The 19,995-nt window shown below is 39.5% G+C and overlaps 1 protein-coding gene across 2 annotated transcripts in view; it reads left to right on the top strand.

The window, feature by feature from the left end:
• LOC149429962 (spastin-like) overlaps positions 1-19,995 on the top strand; it is a 77,375-nt gene that overhangs the window by 12,321 nt on the left and 45,059 nt on the right. For both annotated transcript variants that reach the window (XM_089666310.1, XM_089666309.1), the window contains exon 3: positions 7,528-7,611. In XM_089666310.1, coding sequence (XP_089522436.1) covers positions 7,528-7,611 — 84 coding nt within the window. The remainder of the gene's footprint in view (positions 1-7,527; positions 7,612-19,995) is intronic.

Here is a 19,995-nt window from a genome sequence, read left to right as displayed (position 1 = left end):
CGTATCCTAGTTGTTGGACCTTTCCTATTATCACCTTCTTGGTGTTCCTTAAGTTTCCTTCTCTACCAGAAAAGAATCCGCTATCCCCATGGATGCAGAGGCTCTAGTGAATCCGTCCCTTACTCACATTTGGTCACGCTCTGAGTCGTCCCCTGCCTCACTGGTCCCCCTGAAAGAACAGCAGTATGGCTGGTGTGTGGGTATACTGGCATCCAGACACCATGGTGGGAGGGCAAGCAGATATTGGATGAAGCAGTAGGTGGACCTAGGTACACCAGATTTCATCCTGTTGGCAACATTACACCATTCAGTCTAATTCTGCCTTGATAATTGCCATGTTTCTGACAGATGGCTCTAAGGTAGGTTGGTTGGAGTTTTTTGCTTATAGCTCTCCCATCTACTATACCCATACTGTAGGAAGGCACAGTGGGCAGCTGTAATGGTGATGTGCAATATTGGAAGTAGAACTACTATTATGACATTCAGCTCCTGACGATTAGGTAAATGTTTGAGCACTAGTACAAACCTTTTGGTCGTACGAACTTTTGGCTTCAACTTGTGATGGGAGCAAACCTTGAGCTCATCCCTACTCAGGTACCCTTGTACCTACAGAATTGTGTTGCTTTGAAGTTCTAAAACTTTTTCCTAGTGTCTAAAAGTGATGCCTTTCCCTGGAATGAAACCCGTTTGACAGGGGTGAATAAGCTCAGTGATTTAACCTACTTAAGTAAAGTGACAACACCTTTTTGTTCCTGGAGTCACATAGGCCTATTTTCCTGTTGTAGTTAGATACCAGGATTATAGCAGAGACTTCTCGTAGGGTGTGGATAACAGAATAATGGCCGCTTGTCTCATGGAAGGGGGTTGGTGGCAGCATAGAAGATTCAAGGGCTGCGTTACAAATGTGGAGAATGGGAACCGGACAGTTCTGGAATTCTATATCAAATTAATTTGGAATATATCTGGTCTAGGAGCCTTGGCTTTAGCAAACTGGGTGAGAGCCCCCTGAATTTTGTTTTAATGTTGGGGGTGCATCTAGCATTTTAACCTGTGCGACTGAGCTTGAGGAGATCAGTTTGGTGCATATAGGCCCCCAGTTTGGCTGTTGTGTATGTGGAGGTGAAAAACTTTTGGGTTAGTAATAATCTGACCATCTGTAGAGGCCAGTGAGATATGACCTTGGGTGGTTTGAATTGTAATGTGCTAGGCAGGCTAACAGTTTAACACAACAGTCACCAAGTTTTTTTTTTTTTTTTTTTCCTTTTTTTTTTTTTTTGTAGTTTTGGCGTAATGGGGGGTGTTACTAAAACTGGACTGTGCAAAATCTGGTGCAGCTGTGCATAGAAACCAATTAGCTTCCAGGTTTTATTGTCAAAGCTTAATTGAGCAAGCTGAAGTTAGAAGCTGATTGGCTACCATGCACAGCTGCACCCGATTCTGAGTGCTCCCGTTTTACTAAATCTCCCCAAATGCATCTGTTGTACTATTCTTGCTTGTAATTTTAAGTCTGTAGCATGGGCTTGCGAAGAGTGAGCCATAAAAGCTGCTGCCATCTCCTCTAATTTAAATTTAGCCCTATTCCCTTCCTCCAAGGAGAACCGTCTTGATAAAGATATGCAGGCCATAGACTGGGAGAAAACCGGTGTTTTTTTTTTTTTTTTTTTTTTTTTTTTTGAAAAACGAAAAATCGATCAATCAGCCGACATTACCACTATTGGTAAAAAAAAAGGTCGGCTGATTTTCGTCCCGTCTACAGCCGGCAATTATATAGAATATATGCAGAAGAAGCAGAAATAGAATATGAAGAAGAAATAGAATACAAAGCAAAAGAAGAAATAGATACAATGTTGCAACTTTTTCTTCTTCTGCATATTCTATTTGTATCCATTTCGGATACAGATGTTTCTATTCGGATACAAATATACAATGTTGCTATACTTTTAAATGTCAAATATAATATCGGACTGATTCTTCTTCTTCTTTTTTTTTTTTTTTTTTTTTTTTTCTGCTTCTTCATATTCTATTTCTTCTCATTTTATTATATTTTTTTCCTTTTCTTCTTTTCCTTCTTCTTTCATGTCACTGCTCATCCGCATTTTTAAATATTGGAAAAAGATCTGCAAATTTTTCCATCATTGCCGTGAAAATCGGCAGAATGACAAATTTGGCCAATTTATCTTCCAGCAGGACTGATAATCTAAAAGGTCATAAATCACAAAAAACGTTTTTGTTTTTTTTTTTTCTTTGGCCGATTTTCGGTCATTTTTCATCTCATCTATGGCCCGCATTAGAGCAGCTCCAGTCTCCTGTGTAAAAATTAAGTCAGCAAAAACTGTAGCTGTTGACTTTTAATAAACAGCTACTCACCTGTCCCACGATCAAGCGGTGTGCTCACCCCAGCGTTTTTTTTTGTTTTTTTTTCTGCTTTAATAGGGGTATCAAGTTTAGCTTTACATGAGTTTTAAAGGTTTTGCAAACCGAGAATATCAGAGGTGCTTAAGAGATATTTGTTATCTGGGATGAAAATTATCTATTCCTGCAGGATGGTTGGTTTGTCGGGCAGTAAGCATAGCAAAAATGTATTAAGACTCCAATCAGGAGAAATGAGTTTATGTGACAATTGAATATTCATCCAGCAGTGGGAGTGATTTGAGATGGATATCTATCTATCTTACTAGTAGGTTACCAACCCAAAAATGAATGCAAAGTAGAAACTGGTCATTTAAAGTGGCCTATTGGTAATAAATCAAAACAGTAATGTCTTAGGTTACACAGTCCACATGTTTCGTGGTCAGAAAACGCTTCTTCAGGACCTCCGTATTTCTGTATAACATATTGTACATATACGTTTTCTATTGGTTAACAACAAAGAGTGGACAAGGAACAATCACACAAAGGGGGGCCATCACATCTATCCAGGCTGTGGGGAGGCCAATTGAAAAGCAATCAAGAGGGGAGGACATATTCTATGCAGCCTCAAACCAGATGGGAGGACATATTCTATGCAGCCTCAAACCAGTTTTCAAGTGCCATCAGACGATCACATAACAAATACACTACTCAAAAAATTAAAAGAACACTTTGAAAACACCTCAGATCTCGATGGGGAAAAGATCATGCTGGATATCTATACTGATATGGACTGGGTAATGTGTTAGGAACACAAGGATGCCCCATTGTTTCATGGAAATGAAAATTATCAACCTACAGAGGACTGAATTTAAAGACACCCCGAAAATCAAAGTGAAACAATGATGCAGCAGGCTAGTCCATTTTGCTGAAATTTCAGTGCAGCAACTCAAAATGGTACTCGGTAGTTTGTATGGCCCCCACGTGCTTGTATGCATGCCTGACAATGTCGGGGTATGCTCCTAATGAGACTGATGGTGTCCTGGGGTATTTCATCCCAAATATGGAACAGGGCATCACTGAGCGCCTGGACAGTCTGAGGTGCAACCTGTTGTCGGGGCCATTCAATGGTATCAATTCCTTCATTCTCCAGGAACTGCCTGCATCCTCTCTCCACATGAGGCCAGGCATTGTCATGCACCAGGAAGAACCCAGGATCCACTGCACCAGCGTAGGGTCTGAAAATGGGTCCAAGGATTTCATCCCGATACCTAATGGCAGTCAGGTTGCCATTTTCTAGCCTGTAGAGGTCTGTGCGTCTCTCCATGGATATGCTTCCCCAGACCATCACTGACCCACCATCAAAACTGTCATGCTGAATGATGTTACAGGCAGCATAACTTTCTCCATGGCATCTCCATACCCTTTCACATCTGTCACATGTGCTCAGGGTAGGGTGAACCTACTCTCATCTGTGAAAAGCACAGGATGCCAGTTGCAGACCTGCAAATTCTGGTGTTCAATGGCAAACGCAGTGAGTACAGGGCCCACTAGAGGACGTCTGGCCCTCAGGCCACCCTTATGAAGTCTGTTTCTGATTGTTTGCTCAGAGACATTTACACCAGTGGCCTCCTGAAGGTCATTTTGTAGGGCTCTGGCAGTACTCATCCTGTTCTTCCTTGCATAAAGGAACAGATACTGGTCCTGCTGATGGGTTAGGGACCTTCTACATCCCTGTCCAGCTCTCCTAGAGTAACTGCCTGTCTCCTGGAATCTCCTCCATGTAGCAAGCGTACAAACAGAGATGGATGCGGTTCAACCATTTTGCTCCAACCCTCCATTTTGTTAAGAATTCTCCCTCCCTCTCTAAGAGTCACAGCGACATTTGGCCTGTGTGTGTGTGTTAAAAGTGTCACAGGCCGGAGCCCAGCAGGGAGCCAGGAAGTGCCTTGCTGTCCAAAGAACCTGTGCAATTTAACACCTCGTAAAAAGATAACACAGCCTTCCCAGCAGTTCAAAAACATTGAACCAGATAATCTTTTTAAAAAACCATTTTTTCCCTATGTCTCATATCTTGGAATATGAGAGACTTACATAAAAACCAGGCATATCGTCAGATTGGCCAAGAGGAGGCGAACAGTTTGATAGGTCACTCTCCGTGGTTGGAATATATAGGAAAGCAGAAAAGTAGATCTCGTGAACCATTCAGTGTAGAATTTCATATCTAGTCAATGCTCAGACGTGTCTGCATAATAATCTACCCACGGGTGGAGTGCCACTTGTTCAGATGAAAAGTTATGAGCTAAAATATGAACTATAAGAGATTTTGGCTCTAGTTTAGGTCTACGCCCAGACTTTCCTGCCCTAGATGGGGGTATTGGTCCTTGACTTCAGAGACACCCCCTGCCTGTGTATGTGTTACATATTTTTTCTGTAAATATTTTTATTGCACCCTTTTTAAACTTTTAGTAATAAATCAATAAATCTTTCCTTCTGAAAGTGTTAAACTGTTTCTATAGCTCCTAATTGCAATTTACTAATTCCTTCCTCTAAAAAGAGCGCTACTGTGTTTGTTTAACCCTCTGTATAACCGGCCTGCGGTGACCGTGTGTACAGACTATTATCTCAACCATTATAGTGTTATAGCTGATATTGCCGAGTTTCCTTTTTCTCTGTACAAAAAGGTGGTGGCAGTGTGAAGGGTTAATTGCATAATTACCTAACCCAGTAACAATCGCTCAGGCTGCCGGTACATAGATTGTGGTCCAATTCGCTGGAAAATCGTTGTGCAGGGTGCAGCTGGCTGTGGCATTGTTACACACGTGACACTGCGGTTTTAGATTGGCTAGTCCTTCGGTCATGAGTTTGGTGAGAAGGGCTGGGGCCTGACGCCGTGTTCATCACATATTGGTGACGGTGATCGTGGGATCGCCACATATTGGTGGCAGCGATCTTGCGTCCGTCACACTCCATGCTTTTGAGACTGTGCTGGGAGTCACTGTAAACCTTCAAGCAGTGGCAGGTATTGATGTGCCATCCTGGAGGAGTTGGACTGCCTGTGCAACCTCTGTAGGGTCCAGGTATTGCCTCATGCTACCGGTAGTGACACTGACCCTAGTCAAATGCAAAACTAGTGAAAAACAGTCACAAAAGATGAGGAGGAAAAAAAATGGCAGTGGCCTCCACCTGTAAAACCATTCCTGTTTTGGGGCTCATCTCATTGTGGCCCATCTAGCGCACCTGTTGATGATTTTAATAACACCAAATCAACTGAAACTGATTAACAACCTCCTCTGCTACTTAACTGAGCAGATCAATATCCCAGGAGTTTGACTTGATGCTATACGCTGATTAAAAAGTGTTCCTTTAATTTTTTTTGAGCAATGTATAATGGGAGATAAATATTTTCTGAATTAATATGACATACGCAAGGGTATCCTCAATCACCATGAAAAAAAATCACAAGATGATAGATGTAATAAAAGGAAGTCTTTTTATAAAGTGTTCCAGGTAGGTTTCAAGCTGTTGTTTTGAACTATGTTCCAGACAGATGTGACACGGCCTTTCCTTCCGTATCCACACAAACTGAGCAGCATTAGTTAGATCCACGTCAGATACTCCATATCCTTGATTTTAGGCAGTCAGGATGCACTGACAATCAAATCAATTTCAGACACGAAATTATATGTGGCTGGAAAAAAAAACAGCAACAGATTATCTTGATACTTATATCACCAGGCTTCCACCATAGAAAATGTATTTTCTGTCTGGCAAATCTAGTGGGCATGGCAGTAGACTCCCACTCTGAGGGGTAAGTCTGTCCATATGACTATGCCGAATTTTATATTAAAATCACCCAAGCAAATAGATGCGTATCGCGCCACGAAGTTCAGACCTTCCTGCAGTATTGTAAAGTTAAAAGTGGGCGGAATATAAAATGCTGTTAACGGTATAGATTGGTTATAAAGTCTTTCAAGTGCTCTATTTTATAATGACTATGATAAGCGAGCGCTTCATGTAATTTAAGCAGCTAGCATAGGGATAAACCCTTAAGTCCTTTAAAATGTCAATAATGTAAAATGCAGCGCTAAAATAATGATATAAAATCGTATGAATAAAAGTGACTGGTGATACGGTCAAGCGCTAATTAGTGACAATGGTGTATCAAAATTATGATGGATATAGTGACATATAAACGTATAACATAAACGTGATCAGTCCAATGAACAATAATGATATAGAAAAGAGTGTAATAATATTCCGGTGTCTTGGGATAAGGGTCGTCCTCACACGTAATGCATAGAAATAAGGTGCTCGTGACTTCCGTGGTAAGGAAAATGAGGTATTACTGCACTCACCGGACGCACAATATTAATGCGCATGTAATGTAATATCCGGAAAGGCACTGGTAGTCATCAAGGAACTGGTAGAGATGAGGGGCTCCACTGGTACACCACGCACACAGGAAAGAACTCCAGACCTCTCAGCTAGGAACCTCACAGCATACAGGGACTGCTCCTTTTGCTTTACTTACACCAGGTATCCACAGTGTCAGGAACGGTAGGTATCCACCTTGAATGGCTCAAAAATTCAGCCACCAAACAAGAATTGCTGGTATAGTGTAGTATATTTATTGAGCCATTGATCAATCAAGGTATAAAGTGCACAGCAGTAAATGTATCTCAAAGCATTAATTTCCAAAGCATCTGGATAGTACTAGAACCGAGGTAGCTAACATGCGGCCTCGGCGGTCAGTGACGTCAGCGCGGCAGGCTCCTACTGACGCGTTTTCGTGCGAAAGCACGTTGTCAAACGTTAGGGAGGAGCACCTTATTTCCATGCATTACGTGTGAGGACGACCCTTATCCCAAGACACCAGAATATTATTACACTATTTGCTTTATCATTATTGTTCATTTGGACTTGTCACGTTTATGTTATACGTTTTATATGTCACTATATCTGTCATAATTTTGACAATACATCATATCACTATTTAGCGCTCCATTTAGCGCTTGACCTTATCACCAGTCACTTTTATTTATACAATTTTATATCATTATTTTAGCGCTGCATTTTACATTATTGAAGTGCTCTATTTTACATGGTGGGAACCCAATCCTATTTTAATTGCTCATTAACCTGATGGTTTGATGTATGTTCGTTTTCTGCATGCAGGTGAACAATATGACAGAGCACGACGTCTACAAACTAAAATGACAACAAATCTACTAATGGCAAAGGATCGGTTACAGTTATTAGGTAAGATTTTGTTTGTTTTGCTTATATAAATTGTTTAATTTAAGAAAACTCCTGAACCCCTAATCAAAACTTTTTTTTTTTTTTTTTACCTTTTTTCTGTCTCTAAAGACAAGGTGACTTTTTAGTATGAAAATTTAAGCTGTCCTTTTTACTAGACAACAAATGCCCTAGTAAACCATTCCTGAGAGAAATATGTTGGCTGTCGTTGCTGACCCCATTTTGAAAATCATAGTTGCCTGACTAGTGCTAATCATTGGAAATAAAGTTTGAAGTAGGAACACCTTGTCTGAATACCGGTTTGAGTTAAGTGATTCAAAAAGGGTTGAAGGTAGAGGATCTGTCAAGCAGCTAGCATTTTCATTAAAGGACTGGCAGGCTTCAGTTTCTTTCAGTCAAGTTTTCATTTTATTCAAAGATCGTAAGAACTGTTCTGTGTTTGCCCCATGATTAATTTCTTAATTTCCTCTTCTTCGTATGTATTGCAATGACAACCAATACATGCTGTGAAAGACTGGCCACTCAGAGCTCCAAGTGTGTGTGTGTGTGTGTGTGTGTGTGTGTGTGTGTGTGTGTGTTTGTTTTTTGTTGTCCTTTACCTTGTTAGGTTATGTCTGACATTACTTTGAAATGATAGAAGTAGTTACTACTTTAGATACATATTTTAGAATACTACAGCCAGTTTAGACAGGAGCCAATTAACCTATCAGCATGTCTTATGTTTGTTTTATCTTTTAATTTCCTATTGTTTCTAGTGCTACAAATACTAATATAAAATAGTCTGAACGCATCTCCATTGATTTTTTTTTTTTTTTTGGCTCACTACATTTTCCCCAAAGGGGCCATAAATGAGTCAGATTTTTATGTTCAGCAGGTTGAATGAGAAAAATTGACTCAATTTCCCCATCCACACATGCAATGTGGATGCAAGAATCCTCTCCTCTGTGTCTTTTTGTATTCCGACAGTAGGGACTGTAGCACTGATCAAGTGGAAATTTTCGAACAGGGTGGTTAAACAGAAGTCAGTTGATTCAATCACCGTAGCCAGAAGGTGGATCAAAATTCAGCCAGTCCCTGCTGAACTGGCTGACTTTCAATCCATTTATGGCCAGCTTTAGCTAATGGGAGTCTATGCATTTAGATTACTTAACTTTGTTGTACAAGTGTTGTCCTGCTATTTTTAGTTATTTAAATTTATTCTCACCTCTTCTGCTGACGAGTTTTGATCATGCATTTCACCAATAAGTGATATGTTTAGTTAAAATCACAGTGGCTAAATGGTTAGCACGTCTGCCTGGCAGTACTAGGGTCATTCCCAACCACGGCACCACCTGCCTGGAGTTTGCACCCTGTGCCGGCGTGGGTTTCCTCCCACACTCCAAAGACATGCTGGTAGGTTAATTGGATCCTGTCTAAATTGGCCCTAGTATGTGTATGTATGAATGGGAGTTAGGGACCTTAGATTGTATGCCCCTTGAGAGTTAGGGACTGATGTGAATGTAAAATACAGTATATATGTAAAAGCTGCGTAAATTGATGGCGCTATATAAGTACCTGAAATAAATATCATAAAACCATACATAATAAAAAAAAAACAAACCCTGCAATATATGGGGGTGCTGAGAAGTCATGAGCATAAATGTACAGTATAAAATAAAAGAAACATTGTGCTCATATGTAAACATGCAATTTTCTAGCTGCCTACTCTGGTTTAGCTATAGGATGATGGGAAGAAATTTGCTTTCAAAAACAGCAATCAATGTGACTAGATTAGAATGGGACTATAAATATAGAGGATGATCAGATTAATAAACCTGCCTCCCTTCAATCCCCCAATCTGACATGTTGATTCTACTTTTATAGTATGCCTTAAAGAATGTGCTGTTTAGTATTAAATGTATTATGATGAAAAATGCTGTTTTCACTTCAAATCTTTTGTGGTCTTCCAAAAGCTCAAATATCAGAAATGCTTTTTTATGGTTTTTTTTTTTTTTTTTTTTTTTTTTTTTTTTTTTACATCAAATTTTAGAAAATGACAGGCTGGCTGGATTTGCTGAACAGTGTGCATGATGTTTGCTACTTTTGCACTGTACAAATGCCTTGCTTATTCTAATAACACACACAAGGAATCTATCTTGGAAGCCTTAAAATTAGTGTTAATGCTCTGTGTTTTCTTGATCACTGAAAAAAATATAGTTTTGTCTAAAAAACAGTTTCACCTTTAAAACATTTGGCTTATCAGATCTTATTTTTTGGAGCTGCTTTGTGATGTTTCTATAATGTGAAAAGTAAAGACTGGTAGTCCTCCATTCTAAACCTAAAGTGCACTATTATCTAGGGCCTTCTGTGTAGTGGTAAGTAGTCCCACTCTTAGGCTGGATTCATGCTTAAGCGTAGCCTCTTTGAGCATTTTTTGCAAATGTTTTTTTTTTTTTTGCTCTGTTTCACACGTTTTTCATGTATTGTTTCTTAAGCATTTTGAATTTTTTTTTTTATTTTTTTTAAGCCTTTCCATCAGTTTTTTATTTATTTGTTAGGGTAAGGTGTTAGATTTGAGGTTAGGGGTTGGGTTTAGGGTTAATGGTTAATATTGTCTTATTATCATTTTTATTTATTTTGTTAGGGTGATAAATGTAAATACACAAAAATAATCAAATCATAAATGAATAAAATATAATAATAAATCATAATTAACCTCTAACCTTAACCCTCTAAGTAAAAAAAAATAAATGAAATAACCCTAACAAAAATAAAATCAATAATAATATGAGGAATTATTACATTATTATTATTTGGTTAGGCTGTTTATTACATAATTATGATTTTTATTTCTGTTTATTCATTTATTATTATTTTATTATTTTTACGAGCTTTTTATTTGAGTAGAAAAATACCCCAAAAACACTTGTTTCCCTTCATTTCTATGGAATTTAAAAATGTTCGAATCTTCCCGATTTGAGCAACAAAAAAAGCACCAGTACTTGTTTGCGCTTCGGGTGTTTGGCTTCAGGTGACCCATCTCCATTGAGTATAATTAATTTCTTTTGAGCTACAAATCATTCTGGTATGAATGGGGCCTAGTACTCCCTTTTCTTTGTTTTGTGAAGCACATCAATGCTTTGGTCTATGTTGCTTGAGATGCGAGTGAGTTACTCCACAGAAGTATCTGAATTAAGAGCTCACATTTTTGGTTTAAAGTGAAAAGCTCCTTTTAGGGCCCGTGTCAATAGGCATTTGTTCACTTCTCTGGGACTGGAGAACTAGCTTGAAGCAGACAGGAGGTCAACTGCAGGTCAGATGTACCTGTCATTGAATTCTGAATGATCTTAGAATTGACGCAAGCCCAAAGCACTAAAGGAGCCCTCAGTAGCATGCAATAGGATCATTTCACAAATCTTAATTTGAAGGGAAAATAAAAAAAATATATCTATAAAAAAGTCTACACACCCCTGTTAAAATGTCAGGTTTCTGTGATGTAAAAATTGAGACAGATAAATAATTTCAGAACTTTTTCCACCTTTTTAATGTGACCTGTAAACTGTATATCTCAATTGAAAAACAAACTGAAATCTTACATGCAACCACATTATTTTGTGTTTTTTTTTTTTTTTTGTTTACTCCCCCCTAAGTGTGCACACCCTCCTGTAACTGGGAATGTAGCGGTGTTCAGAATTAAGCACTCACATTCAAAATCATGTTAAATAGGAGTCAGTACACACCTGCCATCATTTTAAAGTGCCTCTGATTTAACCCCAAATAAAGTTCAGCTGTTCTAGTAGGTCTTTCCTGACACTTTCTTACTCGCATCCTACAGCAAAAGCCATTGTCCGCAGAGCGCTTCAAAAGCATTAGAGGGATCTCATTGTTAAGTATCAGTCATTAGAAGGGTACAAAAGAACTTCCAAGGCATTAGCTATACCATGGAACACAGTGAAGACAGTCATCAAGTGGAGAAAATATGGCGCAACAGTGACATTACCAAGAACTGGACGTCCCTCCAAAATTGATGAAAAGACGAGAAGAAAACTGGTCTGAGAGGCTGCCAAGAGGCCTACAGCATCATTACAGAAGCAGCAGGCATATCTGGCAAGTACTGGTTGTTTGGTACATGTGACAACAATCTCCCATATTCTTCATATGTCTGGGCTATGGGGTAGAATTGCAAGACAGAAGCGTTTTCTTACGAAGAAAAACATCCAAGCCCAGCTAAATTTTGCAAAAACACATCTGAAGTCTCCAAAAAGCATGTGGGAAAATGTGTTCTGGTCTGATGAAACCAAGTTTGACCTTTTTGGCCATAATGCCAAAAGATATGTTTGGTACAAAAACAACACTGCACATCACCAAAAGAACACCATACACACAGTGAAGCATGGTGGTGTCAGCATCATGTTTTGGGGATGTTTTTCTTCAGCTGGAACTGGGGCCTTAGTCAAGGTAGAGGGAATTATAAACCTTTCCAAATACCAGTCAATATTGGCACAAAACCTTCAGGCTTCTGCTAGAAAGCTGAACATGAAGAGGAACTTCACCTTTCAGCATGACAACAACCCAAAGCCTACATCCAAATCAACAAAAGAATGGCTTCACCAGAAGAAGATTAAAGTTTTGGAATGGCCCAGACCTAAATCCAATTGAAAATCTGTGGGGTGATCTGAAGAGGGCTGTGCACAGGATATGCCCTCGCAATCTGACAGATTTGCAAGGAAGAGTGGGCAAGTATTGCCACGTCAAGATGTGCCATATTGATAGACTCATACCAAACAATTTTATTATTTTAGTTTTTTTTTACTTCCCTCCACCTAAATTATTTCAGTTTGTTGTATAGTTTAAAGGTGGAAAATGTTCTGAAATGATTTATCTTTTGTCATTTTATTTTTTACATCACAGAAACCTGATATTTTAGGGGTGGATGGACTCTTTATAAACCGTGTGTGTGTGTGTGTATGATCGTGTGTGTGTATGTATATGTGTATATATATGTGTGTGTGTGTGTGTGTATATATATGTGTATGTGTATATATGTATGTGTATATATGTATGTGTATATATGTATGTGTGTATATATATATATATATATATATATATATATATATATATATATATATATATATATATATATACATATATATATACACACACACTGATACACTGATGGAAATAAGTATTTGATCCCCTGCTGAATGTTTGCCCACTCACAAAGCAATGATCAGTCTAAAAATCGAATGGTAGGTGTAACACTTGGAGACAGAATAGCAACAAAAGAAATGCATGTCTAACAAATTATGCACTGATTTGCATGTTCATGAGGGAAATAAGTATTTGATCCTCGATCTTTCAGCAGGATTTCTGGCTTCCAGGTGTCTTTCATACAGGTAACAAGGTAAGATTAGAAGCAGTCTCTTAAAGGGAGTGCTGTTAATCTCATTTTGTTACCTGTATGAAAGACACCTATCCACAGGAGCAATCAAACAATCAGATTCCGAATTCTCCACCATGGCAAAGAGCTGTCCAAGGATGTCAGGGACAAGATTGTAGACCTACACAAGGCTGGACTGGGCTACCAAACTATTGCCAAGCAGCTTGGTGAGAAGGTGACAACAGTTGGTGCAATCATTCGCAAATGGAAGAAACACAAAACAACTGTCAGTCTCCCTAGGTCTGGTGCACCATGCAAGATCTCACCTTGTGGAGTGTCAATGATCATGAGAACAGTGAGGAATCATCCCAGAACTACATGTGAGGATCTTGTCAATGATCTCCAGGCAGCTGGGACCACAGTCACCAAGAAAACAATTGGTAACACACTACGCCGACAAGGATTGAAATCCTGCAGTGCCCGCAAGGTCCCTCTGCTCAAGAAAGCACATGTCCAGGCCAGCCTGAAGTTTTCTACTGAACATCTGAATGATGCAGAGGAGGACTGGTTGAAAGTGTTGTGGTTAGATGAGACCAAAATCAAGCTCTTCGGCATCAACTCAACTTGCCATGTTTGAAGGAGAAGGAATGCTGCCTATGACCCCAAGAACACCCTCCCAACTGTCAAACATGGTGGTGGAAACATTCTGCTTTGGGGATGTTTTTCTTCAAAGGGGACAGGACAACTGCACCGCATCAAAGGGACGATGGACAGGCAATGTACCTTCAAATCTTGGGTGAGAAGCTTCTTCCCTAAGCCAGGGCATTGAAAATCTGTGGAGGGAGCTGAAAGTTCGAGTTGGAAAACGTCAGCCACCAAACCTTAGTGACTTGTAGAGGATCTGCCAAGTGGAGTGGGCCAAAATTCCTCCCGAGATGTGTGCAAACCTGGTAACCAACTACAGGAAACCTCTGACCTCTGTGATTGCCAACAAGGGATTTGCCACCAAGTACTAAGTCATGTTTTGTGAAAGGGATCAAATACTTCCCTCATGAACATGCAAATCAGTGCATAATTTGTTTAGACATGCATTTCTTTAGAATTTTTTTGTTGTTATCCTGTCTTAGTGTTACAATACACCTACCATTCGATTTTTAGATCTTTTATTGTCGTGCTGAAAGATGACGATCCCCTTCATGTTTAGCTTTCTAGCAGAGGCCTGAAAGTTTTGTGCTAATATTGACTGGTATTTGGAACTGTTCATAATTCCCTCTTCCTTGAGTAAGGCCCCAGTTCCAGCTGAAGAAAAACCGCTCCAAAGCATGATGCTGCCACCACCATGCTTCACTGTGGGTATGGTGTTTTTTTTTTTGTGATGTGCAGTGTTGTTTTTGCACCAAACATATCTTTTGGAGTTTATGGCCAAAAAGTTCAACTTTGGTTTCATGAGATCATAACACAATTTACCACATGCTTTTGGAAGACTTTAGATGTGTTTTTGCAAAATTTAGTCAGGCTTGGATGTTTTTCTTCGTAAGAAAAGGCTTCCGTCTTGCCACTCTACCCCATAGCCCAGACATATGAAGAATTTGGGAGATTGTTGTCACATGTACCACACAGCCAGTACTTGCCAGATATTCCTGCAGCTCCTTTTAATGTTGCTGTAGGCCTCTTGGCAGCCTTACACACCAGTTTTCTTCTTGTTCTTTCATCAATTTTGGAGGGATGTCCAGTTCTTGATAATATCACTGTTACACCATACTTTCCCCACTTGATGATGACTATCTTCACTGTGTTCCATGGTATACCTTATGCCTTGGAAATTCTTTTATACCCTTCTCCTGACTGATGCCTTTTAACAATGAGATTCCTCTGATGCTTTGGAAGCTCTCTGCGGACCATGGCTCTTGCTGTAGGATGCGACCTAAGAAAATGTCAGGAAAGACCTACTAAGAACAGCTGAACTTTATTTGTGGTTAATCAGAGGCACTTTGAATGATGGCAGGTGTGTACTGACTCCTATTTAACTTGTTTTTGAATGTGATTGCTTAATTCTAAACACATCTACATCCCCAGTTATAAGAGGGTGTGTACACTTATGCAACCACAATATTTTAGTTTTCTATGTTTACACCCCCCCCCCCCCCCCCAAAAAAAAAAGATTTCAGTTTGTTTTTCAATTGAGTTGTACAGTTTATCGGTCACGTTATAGGTTGGCAAAGTTAAAAGTTCTGAAATGATTTATCTTTGTCTAATTGTTTTACATCACAGAAACCTGACATTTTAACAGGGGTGTGTAGACTTTTTATATCCACTGTATGCTATAAAATATGAATAGGAATTTTAATATTAAAGAACTTCCAGTGAATCTTACAGTGGCATACACATCATGAGAGCTAACTTTTTTTTTTTTTTTTTTTTTTTTTACACATCAGTTTTTAATAAAAAAAAAAAAAAAAGTTTGCCTGGAGTTTTGCTTTAAATAATTTTAAATAAAAATCAGCTAGCCTCTTTATATTTGCTTCCAATTCCCCTATCTAAAATCGCTAATTTTAAAAGCAAAAAAAACACCCAAAACCTTTTTGTAATTTCAAGCACAGTAGATGGAAACATTTGATTGTGTCTACAAAACAATTGCTTGTTTTTAAAAGTTTCAGGCTTTTCGTTACAGATACCATCTACATCAAACTGATGATAGAGATACATATGCTTTTGTAGTTCACAGCTCCCTAAACATTACTTTGAAACACTTCTAAATAGAAAAAGTGGGGGTGTGCTAGACATGGCGTGGAAGATTAATGTGCAGAAAACTATAGGTAATATACTGAATTAATTGTATGGCATTCCTTAGGTGAGGTCTGTATCCAGGTCCAGCAGTCTCTTCTTAAAGGATGTCTATGGTCACAACATACTCTTTCGTAAACAACAACAGAACTGTAATAATGCAAGCAATCGTTATTTTTGACAATCCAGTATAAGCTTTATTTGAAAAATCTCTTATGTTGTGAGTTCTTGCCTGTCTGCAGGCCATCTCTTTCCACAACTTCCTAGATTCCCTGCATGCTTTGCAACTTCTTTGCTCTTTACTTTCAATTGCCCCATGATACCTTGCTGCCTGCAATCAGTGATTCCTGTACTGGCTTTGCCTCCTCAAACTCCTTCTTTCAGCACCTCAGAGACAGCAGTGCCCACTCATGGGCATAGTGATTACGTGTCACAGAATTCAAGGAAGTAAATGTATGATGATCTTCATAAAGTAAGTTTACAAATTTCAAGATTGTTCAGAATAATAGGAGTAGGCTAGAAATAATTTGTGTAATTGAATATTGATTTAAAATTTTGACTTTAGATACGCTGAAAAAAGAAAAGTCAATTTTTTAGATCATGTTTCTGTTTCCACCCTTATTTAGGGTGCAACAGGAAACATGGTAACATTCCCCCACACTCAAACTGCTACCCACTTACCTGAGTCCTGGGTGCTTCTACCTGGAGCACCCTGCTTTTTGTTTTTTTGTTTTTTTTAATTTAGGACAGCTGTTTGTTGCTCTGCCTGTTCAATTATGCTATTGATTCACAGATCTTTTCACTGCAGAGGGATTCCTAAATCTCAGTGGAATACAAGTGCGGTGATGTCACCACAGTTTTAGTCCATTGTTTACTTCCTTAAGCTTGGTAACAAAAGGACCGCACCTCTGTATGAACCTGGGACATGGGGCAATAGTTTACAGTAGCCCGTCCAATACACACACTATTCACTCAGTTTTATAGTGCGTTGCAAGCTTTTAATTGGTTGTAAACCTCCAGACCTGAAAAGAGAACAAAGCACATCCCTATATAGTGTGTACTAGCCTGAATCCAAAGCATCAATTAAGGTTTTTCTCTGTTGTCTACATGAGTCACGGATAAAACTCACATGTACGGTGGGAATTGTAGCTTTGTTTTCACAGCTAAATGACAAAGTAGTTCTTCAGTGGTTTGGGACAGGTTTAGATCAGGATCGGGTCAGGATTTTATCCTGTTCACATCTGATGACATCTGGGATTCAGAAGCATTCCTATAGAGATCAGTGAGCCTGAATTTTCACGTGAGCTGGACCGCACTGCTCAGAAAACTGACGGGACTCTTTTTCAAGTCTGTACTCTGATTGTACCGCATAACAGGTGCAATAGAAACCAATGTTATTTCACGTGTTATGTGAATTTTATGTGGTTAAAAATGCATCCAATTCACATATGTGGACCGGCTCTAAGCTGACACCTCAGCCTCCCGGGAGACAGCCAACTTTCCCCCAGCAAAAGGCAGGTGACTCAGCTTTGTGTTATTCTCCAGGAGTCTGATGGCGAAGGTGTCCCTTCCCTTCAGTCAGCTTTCAGATTTCACACCGCTCTGTGCTGTATCACTGCAGTGTGTAACATCAGATCCCTGCTCTCTGCTTTCTGCTGCTCAGAAATGCTGTGTAAAATGTGTGTTTTGGGAGAGTGTGCAGAAGACAGGGCTACAGATAAACGGGTACAAATTATAAAGGGGGATTTTGAAAGCAAAAGACAATCGGCACAGTCCCTATTAAAGCAAAGTACCATAAACTATCTGTGATATGAAACCTAATGTACACAAGCAAATCATCATGCTCACAAATCTGTGAATTCTTAGTTGCTGCCCAGCACTGTTAGGCGTTTTCACTCTACCCCTCTAAGATATGACACAAATAATAATGCAGTGCAACTATAAGCTCTCTTAAGTAAACAAGTCCCAAATGATGAAACCAAAAAAGTCCTTAAATTTGTATGTGGGAGCAAGTTGGAGTATCGTCCTAGAGGGGCAAAAGTGCGTTTTGACCTTGATTATTCATTAAATTCCAATCCAGGAGGTGTGTGCATATGGTTCATTGGGTGATGCATGTGACACGTGGGTGATCCTTTGAAGAAGACTGTGATATGTAAATCTTGCTGGTGGTTGGCATACATATTTAAGGACTTTTTTTGTCATATGGGGCTTATTTAATCAAGAGACACTGTTTTAGTTGTGCTGCATCATTATTTGTGTCATGTAGGAGTATTTGCTTCACTTCTGTGTATTACCTTAGGCTTGTCACTGCACCGGGTATATGTAAGGATTTAAAACCACTTTAATACAACAAAAATTTTAAATGCACTTTTTTTTTCTTTCATTAATGTACGCTGTATTTTTGTTTGAGTGTGGTGTTTTTTTTTTGTTTTTTTTTTGTTTGCACAGGATGTTATACTATAGATAATTCTGAACATCTTGTAATAGGCTCCTGAGAGCCATCTGAAAAGGAAACTTGTGAGCCGGTGGTTGAGCGTTCAATACTGTGAGGTGATGTGTTATTGCTTGGTAGTATGTTATGTAGCGTATCAGTTATCGTACAGCAGTATAGCTTAAAGGCCCCTTTTTAGACTGGGCAGATCGGCGAATGGATACGTTTGCTCAGCAGGGGATCTCTCTGCTGATCCCCGCTGAGCAAGAGTATGACAGGTCTGTGTCTGCTCCGTTCCTACATAGCGGACACAGACACAGCCTGCTTTTTCCTATGGGGCAGTCAGATGGAAAGAGGACTGCCTGTCCGTTTCCGCCCAACTGTCATCCGATCTGCCGGATGGATGCGGAACAGATCCCAGTCTGTCTGTTTTTGGTGTACAGGACTGGATGCCAGAAGCGGACACCTGAAGGTCCTTAGTAGTCTATGGATGATCCGATCGGATCCGCCTGAAAAACTGACAGGTGGACTCAATTGGACCATTAGTGTGAAAGATACATGTAGATAAATGCAAGTGTAAACACACATTAACATCTAGTAGTACAAAAATAGTAATAACTGAGATGAATCTTTTGCATTGTATGACTGAACTTTTAAAATATTTATTTTGTTTTAGATGTTTTCTTTATTACTGATCAATTTAACCATTTTAAAAGAAAACTTGCATTCGGTAGGATTGCTGGACTTTCATGTTTACACCACGGTAACTTTATGACCATGCCAATTTAAAGTGAATCTAAAAGCTTACTTTTTTTTTTTTTAAATAATCCTGTCTATACTTCCTGCAGTGTGCAATGGTTTTGCACAGAGCAGCTAGGATCCTCCTCTGCTCAGGTACCCCCTCTGGTGCTCCTGGCCCCTCCCTTCCGTTGGGTGCCCACACCGCAAGCGGCTAGCTATGGGGGCACCTGAGCATGCGCACTCCCCAGCCCATGCTCCATGTGTCCATTCACACACGGAGCTGCAGCTCGGCCCCGGCCCCTCTTTCTTCTCATAGGCTGTGATTGACAGCAGCGGGAGCCAATGGCTCCCACTGTCCTCTTAGCCAATGAGGAGAGGGGGTCTCCGGATAGCCAAGACTCCAGTGTACATCACTGGATTGAGAGGGGTCTTTTACATAAGTATTGGGGAGGCTGGGGGAGATGCTGCAGAGAGGTTTTTTTACCTTCATGCATAGAATGCATGAAGGTATAAAACCTCGAGTTTGTACAACCATTTTAATATTGGCAAGACTGCATTTTGACCCCATTTGCTGGCGCAATTTTCTTCTGTGTAGAACGATTGCTGCATATGTACATATGATGATCACATGAGATCATTGTGCCAGAGAGTATTATAGATCTATTTAATCTAATTTTATCATGTTATTCTGTTATGGATGCAAGAGGCACAAAGTATGGCTCCTGTCTGTGTCAAATAGACGTCCTTATTTTGGAACTCTGTGTTTTTAAATATGTGGGCCTATGTCAAGAACAGTGATGCATCTGCAAACACAGTTGTGCTCAAAAGTTACCCTGGCAGAAATCGTGAAATTTTGACATTTGATGTTGAAAATATGATTGATCGTGCCAAACAAATTATTTTAAAGTGGTTGTAAAAAAAGAAAATGCTACTGTTCCTTTTTAAGGCATGATATACAATCAGGTCCATAAATATTGGGACATCGGCACAATTCTAACATTTTTGGCTCTATACACCACCACAATGGATTTGAAATGAAACGAACAAGATGTGCTTTAACTGCAGACTGTCA

Source organism: Staurois parvus, unplaced genomic scaffold, assembly GCF_062004578.1.
Source record: "Staurois parvus isolate SC_StPar_1 unplaced genomic scaffold, SC_StPar_1.0 ptg002678l, whole genome shotgun sequence".
In the NCBI taxonomy this organism is placed as follows: Eukaryota; Metazoa; Chordata; class Amphibia; order Anura; family Ranidae; genus Staurois; species Staurois parvus.
Note: the sequence above shows the minus strand (reverse complement) of the source record. Positions and strands in the feature narration are given on the sequence as shown.